The 25,566-nt window shown below is 43.7% G+C and overlaps 1 protein-coding gene across 4 annotated transcripts in view; it reads left to right on the forward strand.

The window, feature by feature from the left end:
• Nucleotides 1-717: 717 nt before the first annotated feature.
• Nucleotides 718-25,566, forward strand: part of SEC14L1 (SEC14 like lipid binding 1) — a 39,479-nt gene continuing 14,630 nt past the window's right edge. The window contains exons 1-7 of one of the 4 annotated variants that reach the window (XM_069952107.1): nucleotides 718-843; nucleotides 3,898-3,996; nucleotides 6,046-6,425; nucleotides 7,227-7,316; nucleotides 11,394-11,487; nucleotides 23,301-23,450; nucleotides 24,832-24,963. In XM_069952107.1, the coding sequence (XP_069808208.1) occupies nucleotides 11,425-11,487; nucleotides 23,301-23,450; nucleotides 24,832-24,963 (345 nt within the window). In that variant the 5' untranslated portion in view covers nucleotides 718-843; nucleotides 3,898-3,996; nucleotides 6,046-6,425; nucleotides 7,227-7,316; nucleotides 11,394-11,424. The remainder of the gene's footprint in view (nucleotides 844-3,897; nucleotides 3,997-6,045; nucleotides 6,426-7,226; nucleotides 7,317-11,393; nucleotides 11,488-23,300; nucleotides 23,451-24,831; nucleotides 24,964-25,566) is intronic. The other 3 variants (XM_069952108.1, XM_069952110.1, XM_069952106.1) reach the window with 3 other exon arrangements.

Raw genomic sequence — 25,566 nt, forward strand, 5'->3', positions numbered from 1 at the left:
GAGGCACGTGGGGAGGGATATTATGAGAGGGCAGAGAGAAGGTCTATACTATATGGGAGAACAGGGGAGGCATATGGGCCACATATTATATGTGCTAGAACAAGGAACCTAAAATCCCCCCTCGCCTCAGGCAGCAGAGTGGCTTGATACACCACTCAATATGTATATGTACAGTGACCAATGTAACAATGTACAATTGGTCCTACAAAAAACAAGCATCCCATGGCTCTGCCAATGGACAAAAAAGGATTTCTTTTAGAAAGGAAGAAAAAATGAAAATTGGAAAAATAAGAAAAACTATATACATTGGGCATTACTGTAAGCCTACTGACCTAAAGATTCAAGATGTCAGTTTTACCTCATGGTAAACTGCTAATAAAGTTCCCATATTCAGTCATTTACTTTATAACATCAAGCATGCCGGGAAATGTAGTATTTACTGGTTAGCCACAGTACCCTGTGCTGAGCCGGTTACATCACTAGTCTCTCAGCGATTGCTAACTCCCATGACAGGGGGCAGTCTCCGCGCCCTCCTCACAGGCTGCCCGCTATTACACAACACGGCCACGTATATCGGGGGGCGCCCGTGCCGCACCTCACACCTCCAACCTCATCTATTTAAATTCCCCCCACACGTCACGCACGGGATGCCCATAGCTCCACCCACCGCGTGATATTTCTCACAACACTTGACCACGCCCATTGAACAGACGAGTGAGGGGCGGGGCGGAAAAATTCTAATCATTGACGTCACTCCCTGGCCTCTCGGCGCAGGCGCAGTACTGTGCTGTTGGTGGCCGGTAGAGCAGCGGCACCGGAGCCCGGCGGGGCACAAGCTTCAAGGTGAGTATGGATTACCGGGGCGTTTTATAGTGATGTACGGTGTGAACTGGAACTGCTCGGTGCCGTTAGGTAGCGTTGTGTGTGTACAGCGGCGCCGGGGTGTGTTATATAATAGTGGGGAGATGTGTGTACAGCTGGGGATGTGCTAAACCACTGGACTGCACTGTATACACATGGACGGCGTGTGTGTACAGCGATCTACAGCTGGATGCGGCTTCTGGCTATATCGGTGATGGCTACAAAGAGACGTATACACGTATGGGTGTTGCTGATATATATATATATTATATACAGTATATATAATTTTTATGTTGTATTTCCTGATAGACATTATATCATTATCTCTGAATTCCCCTGCGTCTATAGTGATGTAGATTATATTCATGGATGCTTATAAGGCAGTGTTCACACTGAATCCCCCATTGAGATTAAATCCTCAACACATCTGCTGCTGCAGCGCTTCCTTTCTGTGTGAACATACCCTTATACCTGTGTATTTGCCCGTTTTCTTCATTTTTTCACTCTAGTGCACACTATGGAATTGAGGTTCCGCCCGTCCCCTAGGCTCCATTCAGATTCCGCCGTCTGCTCAAAGAAATGACATGACAATTCTTTGGTCGGACGGCGGAATCTGCGTATCTGAGTATAGAATGGAGCCTATGGGACGGGCGGAGCTTCAAGCGGGAGCGCAGGGGGGCGAGCAGGGCCGTCCAGATGGGTATTGTAGTTTTGCCACCACTGGAGGTGGGCTGTAGGTTTGACACCACTGGTTTAGAAGGAACACAGCATAGGGATTAGCATGGTATGCTCAGAGGGCATCCACAGGTTAATCCTATGCTTGGTGGGCGGCTGCACAGTAGTGGTGATGTATGAAGGGTTCCCCCTCACACCCTACAGTAATATATGTTGGGATTCGGTAAACCCACCAGATGTGCATTGGAAACATTGCAACAAGTCTGTTTCCCAGATGTGCTCAGTAGTAGTCATGGTGAGCTGCAATTCCCAGGGCCAGGGTGCAGGCGGTGGCTCGGCAGCAGATAGGATGCTAGGCCCGGCCCAAAGCCCTGCAAGGTCCTAGTGCAGCAGCATGGTGCTTGTCCACCTTCTTCCAATGTCTCCAAATCTTTCTTCTTACTACTTGTTCTTCCCTTTACTTGTGTCCACTGGAATTAGCCACAACACATTGGTGGCAACAAGGGTAGACTTCACAAGCCAACACAGTAGTTTATTCTTATGAAACTAGTATATTATGGCATTGCGGTGTACACAGTATACAGAGAGGGTCCTACTCCTCATAGTGTCACCCTTGTATGCCCTTTTACAGCTTTCATGTTACTATACCTGTAACAAGTAACTTAGTAGATACTTTGTATTACTTCTCATGATGTGAAGTCACCGTTCTGGTTACAATTAAAGGGATCGGTCAGCAGAGGTTTTGAGCCTTCAGATGCAGAAACGAGTCAAAACCTACTTATACTTCTGGTCCTGCAGGTTGCATGTGTCATAGGCACCAAGGGCCCAGGAATTATGGGTGATTTCAGCTCTGTGGATGCTGATGTAGCGTATAACTCATGCTCAGATATGCAGTGCAGTATATTTACAAGGTGACTCAACATTTACAGTATCTATGTATACATCACAGAATGGTGTCGACAGGTTAGCATACATTTTTATTTTGGGCTGACACCTTAATACGTGGCAAGAATGGAAGGTCTGACTATAAAGCGGAATGTTATTTACCTGCGCTCCTCGGGGGAGGGGTGGATGGGGGATTAAACCTATTTTCTATCGATCACTGGTGTCAAACTGCGGCCCTCCAGCTGTTCTAAAACTACAATTCCCATCATGTCTGGACAGCCAAAGCTAAAGCCCGAGTGATCGTCAGATCGTCCGGGCAGCCTGTAGGAGATAGCGGCGGTCTGCTGCCACCGCTCCTATTCTACAGATTGACGGCAGCCGATTGTTGCTTGGCTGATCGTTTGTGTTTCAGCCATTGTGCATATTGGCTGGCTGTTGTCTTCTATTATTCGAAGTGTTTATCTGCCGAATACGGCCGATAATTGCTTCGTGTAATAGGACCTTTACACAGGTTATCTGGGGAGTATTATGTTACCTTCATCCATAATGGATTCACACTACGTTTTTGCAATCTGTTTTTTTTTTTTTTTCTGGAAAAAACTGATTCATCTGTGTGCATCCATTTTGATCCGTTTTTCCATTGATTTCTATTATAAAAAAACGGCTCAAAACTGATTTTTTTTTTTTTAACGTACACAAAAATGTCAACCTTGTGTCCGTTAAAAAAAAAAACTGATCCATTTTCATCCCTTTTTTTTTTTATAATAGAATTCAATACACACAGGAATCCGTTTTTTCCATCCGTTTTTTTTTTTTTTTTTTGCAAAAACGGATGAAAAAAAACGGATTGCAAAAATGTAGTGTGAACCCAGCATTAGGGTCCTATTACACGGAGCGTTTTTTAAAAATTAACGACTAACGATAAACTATAGCAAAAGAGATTGTGTATGGTTAACCTGAAATTGTTCACCATATTACACAGAACGATGGTTGTTACTATGATCGTTTACTCCATCTGATCCCAGCAAAACAATGAACAATGTTCAATTACACTGGACAATTAGTGAACCAATGCGGAACTTGAGCGAACCAGCGTGGAATTACAGCGAATGATTAACGATAATTTTAGGTTCAGATCTTAATCAACGATCAACGACACGCGAACGATTTTACGATCGTTGCCGGCAATTACACAGAATGATTATCATTTAAATTTAAACGATATAACGATTTTTCTCGATAATCGTCCCATGTAATAGGGCCCTAAGTCTTGTCTCAGCCTGATAACTGCTTCCCCACTTAAAGGGGGTGAGCTCGGCCAGGGGTCCGTTACTTTGTCCCACAATTTCAAGTTTAAATCAAATAAATAAATAATTTCCCTGCAGTGCCCAGTTCTGTATACGCTGTATATGCTGAATAGAGCTCCTGTTTTATTCATTGTGTTGTGATTGACAAAGGCGATATCATTTATGGCAGGACTGGACAAGCCCCAGGAGTCGTGGAACCAATTTACCTTGTAAAGAATAAAAAAAAAACATTTAGTGTGGTGCATTCCGGTCCGTCCTTTCCTTTGAGGTCAGTGGATGCGTAGCTTTAATTAGCCGTCCAGATTTTAGTGCCTGGCTCCCGATCAGCTCGCCTACGTCAGGTTTACTGCATTGTGCGTTCCCCCTCCTTATGGAAGTGAAGATCCTTTCAGACAATGGTGTCTTAAAGAACAAGTACTACTTAAAGGGGTTATCCTGTTGGCCCAACAAACCAGCTTGGGTGTAAGGTTTTGCAGCTTAATTTCATTGGAGTGAATAGAGTTGAGTTGTAATACCACACACGACCTGGGGACAGAGGTGGTGCTGTTTTTGCATTAAACTAACTGTGCTTTTTCTAATGCTGGATCACCCCTTTAATACTCAGTGTGTTGATAGACATGAGAGTTAATAGGACACTGGTCTGCTGCTGTAGGTTATTGTGTAGGTTGATGTGTAACCAGATGGATTCGCTTATGAGGCAAAAGGTTGTCCTCTTCTATTTTTTATAAGGAATAAATTAGAATGCTATAATACGGGAACACACAAAAGGGTGAACTTTTATGGTTGTAGTTGGACTAGTCTAGGGGCTACTTAGCTAAAAGTGGCCCAGTTATAAAAACTTATAGTGGTAAATAGGTCAGAAAGCGAAGTCCATTGGTAACCCTTGTTTCTCAGTAACTTAATACCATTAAGTTGCAGAAAACACGTGGGAAGACTAGTTAAGCGGTCACTGTTTTAAGTACCCCCCCATGTAATAGCCTATTTGTAAATCACTTCCATCACTTTACCATAAATGACTTCTTAGAACAGAAAAAAAGCCCTAAAAGTGTGTCCACTGGTTGTCTGTCTTTCCTACAAACTAGTGTCCACTGCCTATTGTTAGGGGAATTCTGTCTCTAGCAGCCGAGAGACCAAGACAGAACACAGGAAGTGGGGTTGGATTAGCTAGTGCTATGGTTAGTAGTGCATGGACTGTCTGCCTCCTCGGGCAGTTCATGCATGCAGTATGTGAAAGGTAAAATCAAGGCTTTCTTAGTTCTGACTACTCATAAAAGTTGTAGACAGCAGTCTTTTGTGTGTCACTTGAGGTCACTGCTTACACTAGGGCCGCTTTTGTGTGGTAACCCCTTTCTTGCTGTGAGATGGTTGTTGATGGTTGCCTGCTTACATAGAAGTCAGTGCATCAGTAACCCCTTTCTTCTCCCTACCTGGTATCTATAGTACCATACATCATCCAATCAGCCAATTTTATTTTTGCATTTTTTTTTCCCCTTGTTCCCCTCTAGTTTTCATTGGTACCATATTCATGTAAATAGGACAAATATATAGAATTAGTTTTTTTTAACCAAAATCAGCAATTCTGGTGTTTTCATGCTTTTTCTATTTACGCTTTTCACAGTACTGGAAAACTATTGTTGTATATATTTTTTTAGATAGGACATTCACGCACACTACAGTATTTAATGTTTATTTTTATGCTTTCTTTATAAAATGGGAAAGGGGAGTGATTTTAAGTTTATTAGGATAATAGGCTATGTCATATTTTTTAAAACTTAAAAAAAGAAATAACACCTAGGGAACAATTACATTCACTCATTATATTGCTGACACTGTTTAATGCTATGCCATTGCATAGCATTGATCACTGTTAACTGTTTTCAAATAGTCTGCCTGATGCAAGCTCGCTTCATAGAGCCTCTGGACCATCTTTAGCTTTCTTACAGAAACAGCACCACTCTTGTCCTTAGTTTAGGTGAAGTTCTGCAACTCAGTTCCATTGAAGTGAACAGAACTGAACTGTAATACCACACACAACCTGAGGACAGGGGTGGCGCTGTTTTTGGAAGAACGTAGCTGTGCTTTTTCTAATCCTGGATATAGTGTAAAATGATAGTGTAGGCGCTGCAGATTCTGTCCAACAATAATCTGACCTTATAGCATGCTTATACTTTCAAATAGTGGTTTGGTTACATTACTCCTTCGGACTGTACTCACACACACAGCTTTGGGCTGTTAGTTTTTAAACCGTATAACAGACATTTCTTAAAAATGGATAAAAATGGACAATATTCAGTATAAGGTTTTTTTTAATTTGCAGCTGGTTTGAAAATTGAATAATGGCCTTTGCTGTAGCAAAAACAAGATGACGTGGATGACAAAGGATGAAAAAAGTCTTCAAAATGGACCAACTGGCAGGAAAAAAATAAGAATATTGATGCACCTTCCTTACAAGCTGCTATGAGAGCAGAAGGGCAAACAGCATAACATCAAGGCAGAGGATACATCACAAAAGCAGCCCTGGTCTAAGCAGTAATCAGCTGCTGTGGGGGGATTACAGCAAGGAAGGAGTTACAATACTTAATCAGCCCTGGTCTAAGCAATGAACTTATAATGATGACAATCTGTGGAGGGATTACAGCAAGGAAGAGGTTACATTACCAAAAGCAGCCCTGGTCTAAGCAGTGAACAGCCGCTATGGTGAGATTACAGCAAAGAAGGAGTTACAATACGAAATCAGCCCTGGTCTAAGCAATGAACTTATGACAATCTATGGAGGGATTACAGCAAGGAAGGGGTTACATTACCAAAGCCGCCCTAGTCTAGGCAGTGAACTGCACATAGCACTAGCTAAGCCCCACCCCTTTTTAAAATCTACACCAGTATCTTTGAGTCCTGTGTTCCTTTACTGGCTCATTTTTCCCTCTGGAGATTCCTTCTAGGTATTTTGTAAGCTCTAGAACATGTGGATTTCTAAAGCGCTGTTTGCACTGGCACCATAGAGTTGTTGTAGTGCATTTATGATCCATAGGTGATAAGTGTGAACATCTCCTTACATACGTATCACTGAAGACATTACTGTGGCTTCACTCTTTCCTCACAATACAAACAGCAGCTTTGGCCATGGCCGTGAATTCTCAGTGGTGTGTGTAGTAGGGGTGGGGAGCTGCAGCTGTGTGTATGTACTGGGCAGGGTACATGTTATATGTGCACAGACTGCCTGTAAGCTAGAGAGCGGCTGCCTGCTTGTAGAGCAGAGCTCCCTCTTAGGGTACAAACACACACGGCATATACGCTGCGTATTTACTGCTGCGATACGCAGCAAATACGCAGCAGATACGCAGCAGATTAGATCTGAATAACTGAACACAGCATCAAGTCTTCACCATCAAATCTGCTGCAGATCTGCTGCGTATCTGCTGCATATACGGTGTGTGTGTTTGTACCCTTATCATGCGTGCGATGTCAGTAACGTTATCTCTTCTCTCTCTCTCTCTGCAGATGTGTTACATGAACCCTGCACTCTCTACAGCGATGTGCGACGCCTCCATATAGTCCACCACTCTGCCTCCTCCTTTTCCTTTATTTTAGGTGAGATATATGAATGGTAACTGCTCATTAAAGGTTTCAATGCAGGAGTTATTCCGGGTATCATTGTGATGCTGAGGCTTCAGAGCATAGTTAATCCCTTCAGGGTGCAGCTTTTTTAGACCTTGAGGATATAGTTTTGTTTTTGTTTAATATTTCCATCTATCTTCCATCAAGCATATGTGAGCTTGTTTTTTGTTGGACAGGTTGTACCTTTTAATAACACCAATACTCTGTGGGTCAGGACTATTACATCGACAGCGTGTTTGTTTTTATTTTCATGTTTTCAATGGTAACTGCTCATTAAAGGTTTCTATGCAGGAGTTATTCCGATTATCATTGTGATGCTGAGGGTTCGGGCCTAGTTAACCCCTTCAGGGTGCAGCTTTTTTAGACTTTGAGAATATAGTGGTTTTTTTATTTTTTTATTTCCATCTCTCTCTCATCAAGCATATGCAGGGAGCTTGTTTTTTGTCGGACAGGTTGTACCTTTTAATAACACCAATACTCTGTGGGTTAGGACTATTACATCGACAGCATGTTTGTTTCTATTTTTCATGTTTTTCTATTTATACAGAATAAAACCACTTATTTACAAATAGTAATTCGATTTGTCACCATATTCTGAGAGATTTCACTTTACTTTCACTCTGGACGTGAGCTTGTTTTTTGCAGGAATTAATTGATATTTTGTATTAGTACCCTTTTGGGTGTATTTAATGGATCCTTTTTTCTGGGAAAAAACTGCAATTCTGTGCAATCCGGTCTGATTCTTTTTCCATTGACTTCCATTATGAAAAAAACTGATCAAAACAGTTAGGATTTTTTTTTTTTTTATAAATAAATGTGGACGTTAAAGTGACCATTTAAAAACTGATCCATTAAACAGACTGCAAAAACGTAGTGTGAACCCAGCTTTTACGGTTATCCAGGCTTAGAAAAACATGTAAGTTTTCCGCCCAGAAATAGCACGCCACCTGTCCTCCAGTTTGTGCTTGATCTTCCATTGTAGTGAATGGAGCCAAGTTGAATTACTGCAAACAACCAGAGGACAGGGGTGGTGCTGTTTTTTTTTTTTTCTCAAGAAAGAAGCTGTTCTTTTTCTAATCTTGGAAAACCCCTTTAATTTAATGGACCGACAGGAGGAGTCCTCTCCTTCTGTCTAACCGCTTAGATACCACAGCCATCATTGACCATGGCATCCGAGGGGATAAACTACCAGGATCAAAGTGATGGCCAAGTCCGTTAGTTACACGGTAGTCTGACTAAGTATACTAGCTGTTTTTTTTGTCACTGTTACTGTGGGTACAATGACAGCACCCGTGAGAACATTGTAACATGTATATCAATATATGATTCATCATGAAAGGGTTAATGTTCACTATACAGTGGGGAACGGACCAAAAGTTTCTGTTTGCCTATGCGCACGTCAGCACACTTAAACACAGTAAAGCACGCACAGCCGACTCCATTGACTCTTTCTATTATGACATGTGGTAACAAGCCAGGTCCTTCCTATAAATCCCAGCATGAGTTCTGTGTTGTATGTGCTTAAAGGGGGAACCTGTTGTGTTGAAAGTGACATCCACTCGGCAGGCAGCGTAGTATAGGGCAAAGCTGCTGAGCAGATTGATATATATGTTTTTTATGGTGCAAGATTTATTTGTGTATGTAAATCTTTGTTTACTCTGAGCGAAGTAGTCAAGTGGGCGGTCCTACTCAGTGATTGACACTTTCTGTACTGACATTTTATAACCAGCACCTAAATATATAAATAATAATGACTTCCTTCGTTGACCACAAGCAGAAACCTTAAAAATAGAGAGGAATTGAAAGGAGACAGAACCACTACTTCATCAGGGGAATACATGCTATTTTTTTTTTTTGCTCTCTTGCACTACAGCAAACTACATTGATAGAAAACCAGTCTTCCAGTTTATTTAATTTTTTTTCTTCATAAGATTGTTGTGCAGCCCCGTTCTTGCTAATCCTGAGATTTAGAAAGAAAAGCTTTTAGCCAGGAATGAAACATTCGTGAAGGGCTTTCAGAACGCTGTGTACTTTTACTAGAAATGCGGAAACAAGAGGTGCCGCCTTTTAGAGGCCGTGTTAATCACCTGCGCTACCGTTTCGTAGAGAACAATCATCCAACCTACGTTGCACTCTGAGGGGGGGATACAGATAGAAACCCACAGTGCATATGGAAATACACCACAGTTCTGTCATCAGCCACAGCAGGTTTTGCCTAATTGTGTCCGCTTTCATCAGGGTGACCCTCATCAGGGCCTGCAGACCAATAAACAAATTGCTGTTTGTCTGGCTGCAGAAGTTTCCTTTTAGGCTATGTTCACACTACGTGAACACCCGGCCATTGCGTGACCCCGGCCAGGTCACGGAGCGGCCGGTCTCAGCCCGGATCATACCAGCCGATACTTAAGTATCGCCCGGGTGATCTTTCCGGCCGCGGAGTTCTGATGCTGCGCATCAGCGCGCGCCTGCATCAGAGCTTCCCGTAGCCCACAGTAACGCAAGCGGCCGGAGCCGCTTGTTTCACTGTGTGAACTGACAGGTCTTTCTGCGTCTGGAATTCACTGAATTCCGGCCGCAGAAAACTGACATGTCAGTTTTTTCTGGCGCCGTATGGGATCCCGGCCGGAGCGTATACCATGTGTGTATGCTCCGGCCGGAGCGTCTACCATGTGTGTGCGATCCGGCCGGGATCCCATTGAAAATAAGGCTATGTTCCACCCTTAAAACTACGACCGTAGTTCTGCGGCGAGAACTACGGCCATAGTTTTACGTAGTGTGAACATAGCCTTAAGGTGTAAATTGCATGGCAGTAAGTTGGGGCTATGGACAGGTGTTGTCCTATAGTGATAATCCTATTTAAGGTGGAAATAGTTTGGAATTGAGTTGAGGTTATGGATAGGTGTTGTCCTTTTAAGGTGGTGGTGAGTTGGGGGTTGTGGTTACATGTTACCCTAATATGATAACTATTTAAGGTGGAAATTGCTTAAAAGTGAGTTGGGTGTTATGGACAGGTGTTATCCTAATGAGATAACCCTATTTAAGGTGGAACTTTCTTGAAAATGAGTTGGGGGTTATGGACAGGTGGTGTCCTTCTGTGATGACCCCTTTTAAAGGTGGAAATTGCACGGAGTTGGGGTTATGGACAGGTATCGGGTGAAACCCTATTTAGGCTGGGTTCACACTACGGCAAATATTTGCTGTTATTTTAAAACAACGGCTGTTATATTGAAATAATGGCAGTTATTTACTGTTATATGGCGGCCATCCACTCAATTTCAACATTGTGTGAACAGATCCTTTCTGTGTTTTTAATCCACTCCTGGTTTTGGTTTCAATATGAGGACCACAATACTGACTGAAATATACGTAGTGTGAACCCAGCCTCAAGGTGGAAGTTGCTTGGAGGTGAGTTGTGAGTTACAGACAGGTGTTGTCCTCCTTACGTGATAATCCCTTTTAAAGTTGAAAGTTAACGTCACTAATAATGAATAGGATTTGTCAGATTCCCATTCACTGTGAACTAGGTCTTAGGTAAAGCTGTGTACAGAGTAAACTTGGCCTCAGTGATGCACGCAGATATGTAGCCAAGTCCCATAGAAATGAGTAGGAGCTGTCACGATTTGTTTCCTAACAATGTGAACCCAGCCTTATCTAGGTACACAAAGTTTATCTTTCTGAAAGACGGACGTATTTGTCTTGGTATCAGTATTGGGAAAGCCACTGTAAATTGTTAGACGAATACCAATGTGAAGGTTGAGAAAACAATAGTACATGTTTACTCCAGGAAACACTCTCCCCACCCTCCAAGTTTTGCAGCATATGAGGAAGTATGGACAGGAACCTTAGAAAGCTGTAATAAACATAGTGGTTGTCGATAATCTTCAGGACCTTGTAGACTTTGCAGATGCACTGTGCACCTATGAGGGTGGTCCCGGTTGATGGCTCATAGTAATGACCTATAATCCTATTTAATGATAGTCCTCTATGCTGTTTACAGGTATAAGACTACTTCTTTATATCACAATCATCGTTTTTTTCATTCCGCTGCAGGTTCCTGACGTTCCTCAAGACCCCTGTCACCATGGTGCAGAAATACCAGTCGCCCGTCCGGGTGTATAAACACAGCTTTGAGATGATTATGGCTGTAAGTCTCCTCACTTTCCTCTATATACTATAGCCTATCCTTCCATCGCGGAGGTGCTGTGCCCTTGACTAAATCCGTTCTGCAGATTTGCGCGGCTCCTCGTATTAATGTATATTTAATTGCATGTATTATTAGCATTTCATGGGAGATGTCCAACACTCCGCACCCCGCACCGATGATTACGGCCAAGTTATTTCCATCCCGCCTCAAAATAATACAGGCCTTTAGGGTCTCCATCCAAGATCTGCCCGCTTTGATGTCATGTAAATCCAGCGCACAGCCAGGAAAGTAGATTTGCAAAGCTTTTCACTTGGGTTTGAGACTGCGAGGCTTTTTCCCTCTAATAATTTGCCATGAAAATCCCCTGCAGCTTTAGCGATGGGATTTTCACATACGCCGTACTTTTAGGTGCCAGAGAAATGTGCTGCCTCTCTAGAATAGGGTTTAGTTATGTTTCTCTGCGTTTTTCTGCTTTCTGTTGCTTGTAGGCACGGTCATTATTATTCATTTACTGGATCTATAAATGTACAGAGAGTCTATGGGAGCAAGTATTGCTGTACGCACCCAATGCATTAGTCGTTTCCGCTATAGAATAAGCAGCTTTGTAGGTTTTTAGATTAAAATCTTATACAGGATAAAGTAGGGCTGGGCAATATGGCCGAAAAAATAAGATCTCTGTCTCCCCTTCTGTGTGTGTATATACATACTGTATATACACGATTTATCAAACTGGTGTGCAGTAGCACTGGCTCAGTCGCCCCTAGCAACCAATCAGAATCAGATTCCCCCTTTCATTCCTCATAGATTCGTTGGAAAATGAAAGGTGGAATCTGATTGGTTGCTAGGGGCAACTGAGCCAGTTTCACTTTACACCATATTTGATAAATCTCCCCCTTCATAACCCTATTATACATACTGTACACCTACTTTTGGAACTGTGTGTGTGTGTATATATATTATTATTATTATTATTATTATTATTATTATTATTATTATTATTATTATTATTATTATGGCCTGTTTTCGATTTAAATATAGATTCATTATTTTCTAAATGAACAGCACATTTTTCTACTTGCTGGCAGCCTCAGATACTTTCATGTTGTTTGGGCCTGGAGTAAGCCCCCCAGCCTGTAGGAAATCTCCCTTTAGTGAGCACCGCAGTAGTTCATCTCCTCTGTATTCAGTCCCCTGTTGGTAAGCCCCCTCCACTGTAGGCATTCATCCTAGTAATAAGACCCACATGTATGTTATCCCCCTGTAAACAACACCCACCCAGGAATATTCCTGCATGATTTGTAAAAAGAAAATGCCCATACTGACCTGGCTCCTAAGCAAGTCCTTGGTGTCTCGTCTTCCAAATCCTCTAAGCCAGGGAGTTGGGGGAGCGGCAGGATGCTGCCTGCAATCACAAGAGTGACTGTCAGGATAGGAAGCTAATGGCTCATTGCTCTGTCAGTACGGTGTGTTCAGGAGTTCTTTTAGTTAAAATCAGGGCCAGCCTTAGGGTAGATGGCGCCCTGTGCAAAACTTTCTTTCGTCGCCCCCCCCCCCCCCATGATACCCCATAATAGTGACATAGACTAAATCCCACAGCCTCCCACCCCTCCAGACAACCCCCCACAATCAAACCACAAATGTAGTGTGAGGATGAAGGATTTAGATATGGTAGACTAAATCCTACTACAATGAGCGCCACCTCTAAAGCCAAGCCCTCTAAACCACCCGACCCCTGATCAAGGTATTTACCCGCGCACAGGAAGACAGGTGCCTCCGCGGCCGTCCTTAGCTTTCTTGATTGGCGCTCCTGCAGACAATTGTACACAGGGGCGTAGCTAGTTGTTCAGTCTAGGGAGGGGCAAGCAAGTCTGAGTGGGCCCCTAACCGATTATGTTACCCATAGGGAACATAAGCAAGTTACCATGCCTATCTATCTATCTATCTATCTATCTAGTTAGGTGACCTCCATCATACTGACAACAAGATACTGTGAAATCTGGGTGACCTCCATCATACTGAGTACAAGATGCCGGAAAAGCTGGATGACCACCATCATACTGACTACTATACAAGATGCTGGAAAGCTGGGTGACCTCCATTATACTGACAACTATACAAGATGCTGGGTAACCCCATCATACAGACTACTATACAGGATGCTGGGAAAGCTGGGTGACCTCCATATACTGACTACTATACAAGATGCTAGGAAAGCTGGGTGACCTCCATTATACTGACTACTATACATGATGCTGGAAAGCTGGGTGACCTCCATATACTGACTACTATACAAGATGCTGGGAAAGCTGGGTGATCGCCATTATACTGACTACTATACATGATGCTGGAAAGCTGGGTGACCACTATTATACTGACTACTATACAGGATTCTGGGAAAGCTGGGTGACCTCCATTATACTGACTACTATACAAGATGCTAGGAAAGCTGGGTGACCTCCATCATACTGACTACTATACAAGATGCTGAGAAAGCTGGGTGACCTCCATAATACTAACTACTATACATGATGCTAGGAAAGCTGGGTGACCTCCATTATACTGATTTCAAGATGCTGGGAAAGCTGGGTGGCCTCCATTACACTGACATACAGGATGCTAGGAAAGCTGGGTGACCTCCATATACTGACTACTATACAAGATGCTGGGAAAGCTGGGTGATCGCCATTATACTGACTACTATACATGATGCTGGAAAGCTGGGTGACCACTATTATACTGACTACTATACAGGATTCTGGGAAAGCTGGGTGACCTCCATTATACTGACTACTATACAAGATGCTAGGAAAGCTGGGTGACCTCCATCATACTGACTACTATACAAGATGCTGAGAAAGCTGGGTGACCTCCATAATACTAACTACTATACATGATGCTAGGAAAGCTGGGTGACCTCCATTATACTGACTTCAAGATGCTGGGAAAGCTGGGTGGCCTCCATTACACTGACATACAGGATGCTAGGAAAGCTAGGTGACCTCCATTACACTGACATACAGGATGCTGGGAAAGCTGGGTGACCCCATAATACTGACTACGATAAATCATTGCCAATCACAAATGTCATATAATTTTACTAGCCCAGGAAAGACTCCTTCCAGCCAGCAGCATATGGCAGTAGTATCAGTGCAGAGCACAGGCTGCTGTTGCTGGCTCTGGTTCGTAGCATGGACATTGGTCTGTCCCAGCACACTGAGGGATGTGGCTGCTGCTATGTCCCTAGGCTATTCTCACTTTAGGCCCACTCTCTCCTTTATCTACCTCTCCTAACCTGATGCTTCTCAGCAGGATAATGAAGTCTGCACTCAGTGTCCCACTCGCGGTTGGCGGCGGGGGGCGGGGCTTGTATACAGGGGGCGGCGCTTACCGGGACATACTCTGAACAGTAATTTACCAGGTCCCCAGTAAGCTCGGTAGGCGGGAGCGCCTCCCTACTGGCTGCACATCTAGCTTACACATAGGAATCTCTAAGCTAGATGTGCTGCCTGTCTGCAGGAGCGCCCCGAAGCAACCACCATGGGAGGAGGGGAGGCGGCCAGCTGGGGGCGCTCCGGCAGACACACAACACATGTAACTTACAGATTCCCATGTCTAAGTTATATGTGCAGCTCTCTGTCAGCCAGAGCGCCCCCTAGCTGGCCAGGAGTGATGCGCCCTGTGCAATTGCACAGGTCGCACACCCCAAAGGCCGGCCCTGGTTAAAATCATAGGTGTAGTACCCAGCAGCTCAGTGATTTCCTCCCCTCTTTAACCCTGCCTGTGCTGCAGCCTGTATGTGACACAATCTCAGGCTGCAGCACAGATAAGGTCAACAGCAAAAAACTATATGCCTAATCCCATCAGCCCCTGCTGTATTGACCCCCGCCCTCCATGCTGATGCCATGAAGCATATAGGTTTCTGCAGTTAACCCTCTCTGTGCTGCAGCATGTAGTCGATGCAGAACTCCATTACTGTGTGTTATTTACACACTGCAGCAGAGAAAGGGTTAAAGATCAGGGTTGTCTCCATGTCCTCTGTCCCACACTTCATTATTGAAGATCTAATAGCAGCGCGTTTATTGTACCCTATATAAAATAACTTGTCCTTGTGAGTGTGTCTTTTTCAGTTTATGGATCCCTATGTTAATGCATTCTCTATGCTTAGTATAACAGAGTAATAAATCATGCATAGCTTCAGCTTAGTCTCCCATTATAGTGTGCAGTCATTCCTATGTCATCAGGGAACAGCGGATGCTTTCCAGTTGTCCCACATTCCAATTTCGGAAGCATTTAGGTTATTTTATCCTTCGTATACATGGCTCCTCTTGCCTCCTGGTATGTGGCGTCTGCACGTTACATGCCGTATTGTGATCAGGATGTTGCCACTTTTACATAGTCCTCGCTGTTCGTTAACTGCTTTAGCCCTGCATGCAAATCACTATTTTGCAACGCTCGCAGCACTTGACGAGGCACAATGTGAATTTACAGTGGATGCAATTCATCAGAGTGATGACTGGAAAGGCTTCAGATTCTGGAAATGTTTGTCGGTGGCTCAGGAAGTGGAATGTAGGAGGCCGGGTTTTATCTCTGCGAGACCAGTGCGTGTCAGCTGCTGTGCGAACACTCAACAGAACAGCGTGTTCTCGCTTTCATCTGTGCTTCCTGAGAGCCAGGACGCAGCGCACCCTCTAAAAGATGGGTCACATGACTCACGTGATTTGGTGTGACCCACAGGCATCTTGGGATCCCTACCTAGTCCATCAATGATAACATCATCTTATTCCTGTCTTATTTGCAGACCAGAAGTTTTCAGGAAATGATTGACTGTATTGCAGCTTTAGGCTCTTACATAATATTTGAGCTTTCTTTATATTTCCGCATTTTGTTGTTCGTTTTTAGGCTTCAGTGTAAAAAGTGCCTCTACATACAGTTATATGACCCGTATCATTCTGAACATCTGACATTCTTAACATATTTGTAAATCATTTCATTGCCAGAAATGACCCTTTGCACCAGAAAAAAAATGTATATATAAGTTTTGCCTACTGTGTGTGTCTCTCTCCCCTGCAGTCTGCTGTCCATTGCCTGTTAGGCTAGGTTCACACTGCGTTTTCAGCATCCGTTTAACTGATCCGTTTTTTTTAACGTCCAGAAAAATAGGGTCAGCAACGTTTTTTTGTCCGTTTTGGTCCATCAAAAAAAACGGATCCGTTTTTTTTTATAATGGAAGTCAATGGAAAAACGGATGCACACAAATGAATCCGTTTTTTGCAATCCGTTTTTCATGCGTTTTTTGCAAAAAACGGATGTGTTAAACAGATGCTGAAAACGCAGTGTGAACCTAGCCTTAGGCTCAGTCTAGTAACGGAGAGACCCAGACAGAACTCAGGATGTGGGGGCAGGGCTTAGATAGTGCTATGTTCAGGAGAGAAGGAGAAAATGTGGACTGTGTACTTGCTGTTTGTGAGCCTGTTTGCCGCCTCCTCCTGAAAGGTAAATCAAGGCTTCCCTCTCATCTCTGACCACATAAAGTTTTATGTGACCAGCTGTAACCTTGTGTGAATACAAGTGTTCCTACTACTGTATGTACTTTGTTCTGCCTTCATAATGCAGTTGTCCCATCCAACTCTCTATTTTGTCTGCAGGTTTGTCATCAGCGTTGCAAACTTATTGCTTAGGGTACTCCTTCCTATCCGTATCTTTCTCTTCTGCTTACATATCCAGTGCATCAGTGACCCCAGACTCCCTCCACATGGCATCTGTAGTAGTGTACTGTGTAAATCACCCCCAGTACAGTGCGGCCTGTTCAGTCCAGTGCACTTTCACTAGACCTAGAAACGTCAAAGGTTTTGATCGGTCAGGGTGCTGAGACCCCCAACAATCACTAAAATGAGCAGGAAGAAGTGGTCAGCTAATCTCTTCTCTCTCTCTTCCACTCTTCACTACATAAGATAGACTCTGGATAAATCTCTCTTGCAGTTCGGCTTTGGTGCATCGTACAAGGATGGGGAGTTCAGTCTATCTCAGAACAACCACTTGACCTTCTGTCTGGGTGACCATAGTGTTATTAGGAGCAGTCACTATTTCACAAATCTGACAACAGGAAGTGTCAGGGCGGGTGAGGCTGATGGGAAAGCTTAGCTGATGGACAGCACACGCAGAACACGCTGGCTTCCTGCAGCCGGCTCCTCTGGGACCGCTCTATTGTAAGTTCCACCAAAGTTCTGGCAACTCTTCTAGTAAACATGGGAAGTGGCCGCTTAACCTCTTCAGCACCGTGCAAATAAACGGTGTATTTTTTCCATCGGCTGGCTGTGTAATAGTGTAGACCAGAGGTGTCAAATTCAAATACACAGTGGGCCATAATTCAAAACTTGGACAAAGTCGTGGGCCAACCTTGATATTCATCGAGGCGCACAAGCAGCATATCTGGAACTTTCAGAGCGACGTGCAGCGTTCCTGTCAGAGTTGGAGTCGGAGTTAGCTTTGGCTGGAGTTGGAGTCGGAAAAAAATGTACTGACTCCAACTCCAGCTTTAAAAAAAATCTTTAAAAAATGTAGAATTAAATTTTGATATGAATTTTTGAAGTTTTGCTCATGAATATATATTATGAGCAACAATCTAATAGGACACTGGCCCTATTACATAAGGGTGGTCGGGGAATATATCAGTAATAGGACACTGGCCCTATTAGATAAGGGTGGTCGGGGAATATATCAGTAATAGGACACTGGCCCTATTACATAAGGGTGGTCGGGGAATATATCAGTAATAGGACACTGGCCCTATTACATAAGGGTGGTCGGGGAATATATCAGTAATAGGACACTGGCCCTATTACATAAGGGTGGTCGGGGGAATATATCAGTAATAGGACACTGGCCCGATTACATAAGGGTGGTCGGGGAATATATCAGTAATAAGACACTGGCCCTATTAGATAAGGGTGGTCGGGGAATATATCAGTAATAGGACACTGGCCCTATTACATAAGGGGGGTCGGGGAATATATCAGTAATAGGACACTGGCCCTATTACATAAGGGTGGTCGGGGAATATATCAGTAATAGGACACTGGCCCTATTAGGTAAGGGTGGTCATGGAAAAGTTGTCGGTCACTATTTGGCAGTTTGTTCCTGAGCTGGAAGAGTCCATTGTGTGGGGGGAGATCTGTGCTGTTCTCTTCCTGGATACTGGATGAATTTATATGAGCAGCAGTGTAATATGGAGATATCCTGTGTAATATAGAGGAGGAGAAGACATTAGTAGTGTAGCTGTAACCTCTGTCCTCAGTGTGGTGTTTTCTCTCTGAGATAATATTGTGTGTTTTTCTTCAGTGTTCTATGGCTGCAGCTGTGTGTGTGTGTGTGTGTGTGTGCGTGCTATAGCTGCAGCAGGCTGTGTGTGTGTGCGCGTGCTATTGTGTGCCCCCACAGTGACCTTCTATATCACTATGTGTGACCACTCTCTATATCACTATGTGTGACCCCCTGTATATCACTATGGCTGACCTCTATATTACAGGTATCTGGCAGTTAGCAGTGTTTCTTTAAGTGTGGTGAATATTTAGTTAGAAACATAGAAGACTGTCAGCAGGAAAAGATCACCTGCTCCATCTAGTCTAGTTCTGAGTTGTTCAGGACATGGAGGCTGGAGACTGTCTGCAACCACTGCACACACAGGAGAAGCTTCCTTTGTATGTTTTAGAAGTCGCCCCGGATCATGTAGGACATTAGGGAGAAGCTGCTGAGCCAGTGTGATAAATAACTCCCCTGGTATATGGCCGGCCATTTATGAAGGAGCAGGAGTCTGAGTTGGAGTCGGTCCTGATAAAATTCAGGAGTCTGGCTTACCGACTCCACAGCCCTGCCCACAATAGTGCCCCATATAGTAGCCAGCCCCCATTATAGAGCTTCATATAGTAGCTAGCCCCCACAATAGTGCCCCATATAGTAGCCAACCCCCATTATAGTGCTCCATATAGTTAGCCAGCTCCCACTGAAATGCCCAATATAGTTATCTAGCTTTGACAATAGTGCCCCGTATATTAGCCAGTTCTCACAATAGTACCCCATATAGTAGCCAGCTCCCACAATAGTGCCCCATATAGTCACCTCTGCATACGGAGATACGACCGCCCGCGCACAGACCAGCAGGATGGAGTAAGTATGGGACCCATATCCAGGGGTAGGTTGGGTTCAGGGGGTCGTATTCAGGGGAAGGGTGGGTTCTGGGGGCCGCCCAGGGGTTAACACATTGCAACAGATAATAATAAGGGCAGTCCAGAAGACTGCCCATATTATAATCTGTTGCGATGTCCTATCGGCAACCAGCTCTAGGAAATCAGTTGATTTCCTGAGTGGGCCACAAATAATCTCTCAGTTACAGAAAGGGGTTCTTTGGTGAGGACAACTGTTTTAGAGGCCAATATAACACCAGCTATTCAGTATTTTATGATGGACTATACTGCTTTTTATCTATATAGTATACATCAAGAAAGAAATCTTTTCTAGAGTAAAGAATATTTTTTTTTTGTTCAAAACAACTGGTTTTAAAAAGTTATATAGATTTGTAATTTATTTCTATTTAAAAAAAAAAAATCTCTGGTCTTCCAGTACTTACCAGCTGCTGTATGTCCTGCAGGAAGAGCTGTATTCTTTCCAGTCTGACACAGTTCTCTTTGCTGCCAGGAACTGTCCAGAGCAGGAGAGAATTTCCATGGGGATTTGCTACCACTCTGAACAGTTCCTGTCTTGGACAGAGGTGGCAACAGAGAGCACTGTGTCAGACTGGAAGGAACACACCACTTCCTGCAGTCCATACTGCAGCTGATGAGTACTGGAAGACTTTAGATTTTTAAATAGAAGTAAATTACAAATCTATAGCTTTCCGAAACCAGTTGTAAGAAAAAGAGTACCCCTTTAAAGGCCTTGTATGGCAGCTAAACAGACATGTCTATATAGTAACCGTGCAGGAGAAGAAAACTTGCGGACTACCACAATGACCCCACCACATGCCAAACTGGATGAAATAGCAGCAGAATGTCTTTAATACCATCCGTAAAGATGACTCGTTTCACATCAGCGGTCACCGTGCTTCATCAGACCAATTGATGTAACATCAAGATCCACCGATGTGAAACGCGTCGGTATAAAGACGCATGGCTGCTGTTACATCCAGTCAGACATGTCATGGTGTCATTCTGCAGTCTGAACATTGGTGTATCCTGCGTCTCTTGTGCCGGTATATAGAGCCCTCCGCTGGCCGATTCTTCTCTTTTCTCTATATATGTTATGTGCTGTATACAGATATGAATGGAGCTGCCATCACATGATACTGGAGTGAGAGGGATGATCTCCAGCTACTTACACATAATGGGAAGCAGAAGCGCATAGTCTACATTCCATATATATCACACAATAAGTGGCAGGCGGCCTAATAGGGCAGGTCGAGAGCTGAGACTACGAGCCTCTGCACGCCATCTGTGCCCATAGAAGTACCTGTGTGAATTACTGCAGTATATAGCACAAACTGACGGTATTTATCTAGTTATTATTAGTGTAATACCTGTGGCTTTCCATAATCTCACTGCTCTTACAGTAAAGAATCCCTTATGTAGGTATAGGAACTTCTTCAATATGGATGTATGGATAGATGGATTTTTGATGATATTAGCAGAGAGAATATTTCCGCTGTGTAAGGACTTCTTATTCTTATACGGCTCCCGGGTTTATTTTTATGTGACTAACGCCCTGTATGGGGCACAGTGTCCGATGCCTCGACATAATATTTTTCCCAGTAGCGCTCTGTGACTTTTCCCTCCTGACTGTCATCTCACATTCCTCAATTCTTTTGTGTCCCAAAGCGGTGCACAGCTGTGTTTCCTCTGTTATGACCCAATTCAGTCAAGGAGAATAAGTGGCTGTAGTGACGTATCATGAACATGGCCAAGCGAGTGTTGTCGAAGTACAATAGAAACTGCATTGTAATGGACTTCTGCGTGGAATAGATTCTGGAAACTTAGAGGCTACCGTTTAGGCGGGGGGGGGGGGGGGGGCGGGGGCGCGCGGGCGATGTCTGCTTCCCAAGGGGAAACCTATTCTTTTATACCAATCTACGCTGTTCAATTAGAGAGTAGTCTTTTGGGTATCATGTTGCATCTATAGATTTCCTTTTCCTTTGTACTGGGATGAGGAGCCCAGGGGACGTTCCTTTGTCTGCCAGCCAGCTAGGACATTGACTATTCACCTCCTATGAATGTTTCATATACAAGTGAACTTAACTAACCCAACTTGAAAGAACAGGTCAGTGAAGTTTGGGCATGTACGTTGCCAAGTTTATAATACTTTTTACTAGAAAAGAACACAGACAAAGCAGACTCGCTGCCAACTATTGCAAAACTTGTTGTCTTTCTTGTTTCTTCTCCTTTTCCAGTTAGATTTCTTCTTTCTATTTAAAGAGACATCTGAAATGAGTCTGAGATTGACCAGTCTTGATACTCCCCCCTCCCTCCATCCCTGACTACACAGTTGGTTTGTAGTCTGTAGCCATAGCGATGTATAGATCTGCATAAACACAATGGTGGATTTTTAATAGAGACTAAGAAATGAAAGCAAAGGAGAACCATTACATCAAATAAATTTAGTAAAAACTATATACTTTCCAGTGTGAAGTCAGAGGTAGAGAGAAGGTTTTTGACACTCCTGCAAAGGCTACAGTGTGGTTTCCAGTACTTATAACACATACATTTGGGCAAAACCAATAACCTGGCTGCTGGTGATTCTGTAGTTCCAAGATGAAATGGTCAGTGTCCTTTAAAAAAAAATCCTTTCCCTTGGATATATGATTCCTAATATTTTTAAATCACATAATTTACCAAAAATGAATCCTTACCCCAGAAAAATAGGTCTGACGTCTTGACCTCCAGATGTCTACCTTCTGTACTGCCTGTTAGGGAAAATCTGTCTTTAGTAACAGGCACAGCAAGACAGAACACATTAATTGGAGATATGGCTCTACTGTGCTGTGCTGTAGATAGAGGGCAGAAGAGACAGGGCGCTGCTATGCTGTGCTGTCAATAGAGGGCAGAAGAGACAGGGCTCTACTGTGCTGTAGATAGAGGGGCGAAGAGATAGGGCGCTACTATGCTGTGCTGTAGATAGAGGCAAAGAGACAGCGCTACTATGCTGTGCTGTAGATAGAGGGGTGAAGAGACATGGCTCTACTATGCTGTGCTGTAGATAGAGGGGCGAAGAGATAGGGCGCTACTATGCTGTGCTGTAGATAGAGGGGTGAAGAGACATGGCTCTACTATGCTGTGCTGTAGATAGAGGGGTGAAGAGACATGGCTCTACTATGCTGTGCTGTAGATAGAGGCAAAAAGACAGAGCGCTACTATGCTGTGCTGTAGATAGAGCCAAAGAGACAGAGCGCTACTGTGCTGTAGATAGAGGGGTGAAGAGACATGGCTCTACTATGCTGTGTTGTAGATAGAGGGGCGAAGAGATAGGGCGCTGTGCTATGATTGGCCAGAGAAGTAAGGGAGAAAGTAACTCTGTGAGTACTGCTGGGAGGCAGCCCAGCTCTGACCCCACTGAGCCATAGCTGTGCACTATGGAGGGGACTTTTAGGAGCTCCATACCAAAAGTAACCACTAAAAATCACCTTGTCACCGCTATGAAGGGTTACTGTCACAAAACCATAAAGATCATTAAAATCATTTGAAATGACAAGTACACTTTAATCTTAGCTGGTACATGATAACATTTTAGCACTTTATTGGTTGTTAAAAAATGTTTTCTCCTCTTCCTAGGCCTATGAGCGTCGGTTCCCCACCTGTCATCTCATTCCCATGTTTGTTGGTAGCGATATCATGAATGAGTTCCGCAGTGAAGATGGCGCAGTGCATGTGGTAGAGAGACGATGCAAACTGGATGTGGATGCTCCCCGACTCCTTAAGAAGGTACTGTATATACTGTATAGTGTGGAAGAAAAGGTGGACATGAGCAAAACTTTTATATATATTAAAGTGACACTCGCTCCTTTTCTGGATGAGGACGTCTCTACACAGCTGTAAAGCCTAAATTCTAAATTTCAAACCTTACTTTATTATATATTTCTTGGTGCTTGGTCCAGTGTAAAATGCTTTTTATCGTTGGTGGTTTGTGCCACCTGGGCAGGGCTTCACATCTGCAGCACAGCTTAGCCCCACCCACATCAGTGTCGTAGGCCCCGCCTCTCTGTGCTGTTGTTCGTGTCTAGGCACTGTCCCCTCAGCAGCCATTGGAATGGGCTCTAAGGGGGTGGGGCCTAGACCTCTAAGCCAGCCCTTTGCAATGGCAGCTGAGGGGGCGGGGCCTAGATGCTGATGACTTCACTGAGGGACGGAGCCTATGGCGCCAATGTGGGCGGTGCTAAGTGTCGCTACGGACGTGAAGCCCCGCCCAGGTGGCTCAAGCCACCAACGATAAAAAGCATTTTTTACTAGACCAAGCACTAAGAAAGCTATAATAAAGTAAGGTATGAAAACTGCAGAATTTTGGCTTTACAGCTGTGTAGAGAAGTCCTCAGCCAGAAAGGGGGTGACAGTATCACTTTTTAAAGCACTAAGTAAAGTTCAAGAGGGAACTCAGGAACAAGAGGACACAGTGAGAGGTTAGAAGCAACGTGAGAAAATGTGGTTTTAATGAAAGAGTAGTAGATGCTTGGAGCTAACTTCTAGCAGATGTGGTTATTAAATGTACAATAACTGAATGTAATGTCTGGAATAAAAATATATCTATAAGATAATATAAGGGCGGACTAGACTGACCAGGTGGGCTTCCTCACTCAACAATCTTATATTTCTATGCTGTTAGATAAAGTGAACCCACCATCAGAATTGGGTGTTACTTGGGTGGGCATGGTGGAATACATGCGTCCTGAGCATTGTCTGTTATTCTTGTTCCACAAAGGCATTCTGGGGAAACCAGAGTTACCGATGTCTACCGATGCTAGAGTAGCGTCCATATGTTTTCTTCTGCTCGGTGACCTCATAGTGGAGCGTCACTGTTGTACTTGTCAGCATTTCATTCTTTTTGCCGCTCAGGACAGAGAAGATAAACTTATGTAAAGTTGTTTGGAAAGTTGAAAGTTACATTTTTGAAGTATTTTATTTAGTCACGTGACTGCTGAAAGCCGGTGATTGGCTGCAGGATCTTGTGTATGGTGACATTACCGGGCCCTTCCTGCCAGACAGCGGCTCTGGACATCCCCTGCTTGTCAGCCTGGAAAACCCCTTAAACCAGTCAGACATCCTATCACTGTGGTCCCATAAAAGACTTTTCTTCTTTCTTGTTTCCTAGATTGCTGGTGTTGACTACGTATACTTTATCCAGAAAAATTCCTTAAACAGGCGAGACCGCACCCTAAACATTGAAGCTTACAATGAGACCTTTGCCAGCCGTATTGTAATCCATGAGTATTGCTGTTACACTGTAAGTACTCGCCTCTGCCATTGGGAAGTATATGGTAGTTGTCTCAGCAAGCCGCCTACATTATTAACGTCTTAAAGGGGCTATGTAGGATTAACTCAAATCAATAGGTCTAGACTACAGCACCATCCATACTCTCTAATCCTGATCCACCACTTCTATACCCCATGAGATCTGACACATACAACACCCACATTTTGTCCAGACTTGTTCTACAAGTCTTTTTGTATGAATGTACTGCTTAAAGGGAACCAGTCACCAAGACAATGCTATCTAATCTGTCACCATCATGTTACAGAGCAGGAAAAGCTGAGCTGATTGATATATATCTTTGTGGGAAAAGATTCCGTATTTGTTGACTGAAATCTCTGCTCATTCTGTGTTAAAGGAGTAGTTCACCATTTTTTTTTCTTTCAAATCAATTGGTGCCAGAGATTTGTTATTTACTTCTATTAAAAATCCTCAAGTACTTCCAGTACTTATCTGCTGCTGTATGTCCTGCAGGAAGTGGTGTATTATCTCCAGTATGAGACAGTGACACATCTCTGCTGCCACCTCTGTTCATGTCAGGAACTGTACAGAGCAGTAGTAAATCCCCATAGAAAG

The sequence above is a fragment of the Dendropsophus ebraccatus genome, chromosome 14 (assembly GCF_027789765.1).
Source record: "Dendropsophus ebraccatus isolate aDenEbr1 chromosome 14, aDenEbr1.pat, whole genome shotgun sequence".
Lineage (NCBI taxonomy): Eukaryota > Metazoa > Chordata > Amphibia > Anura > Hylidae > Dendropsophus > Dendropsophus ebraccatus.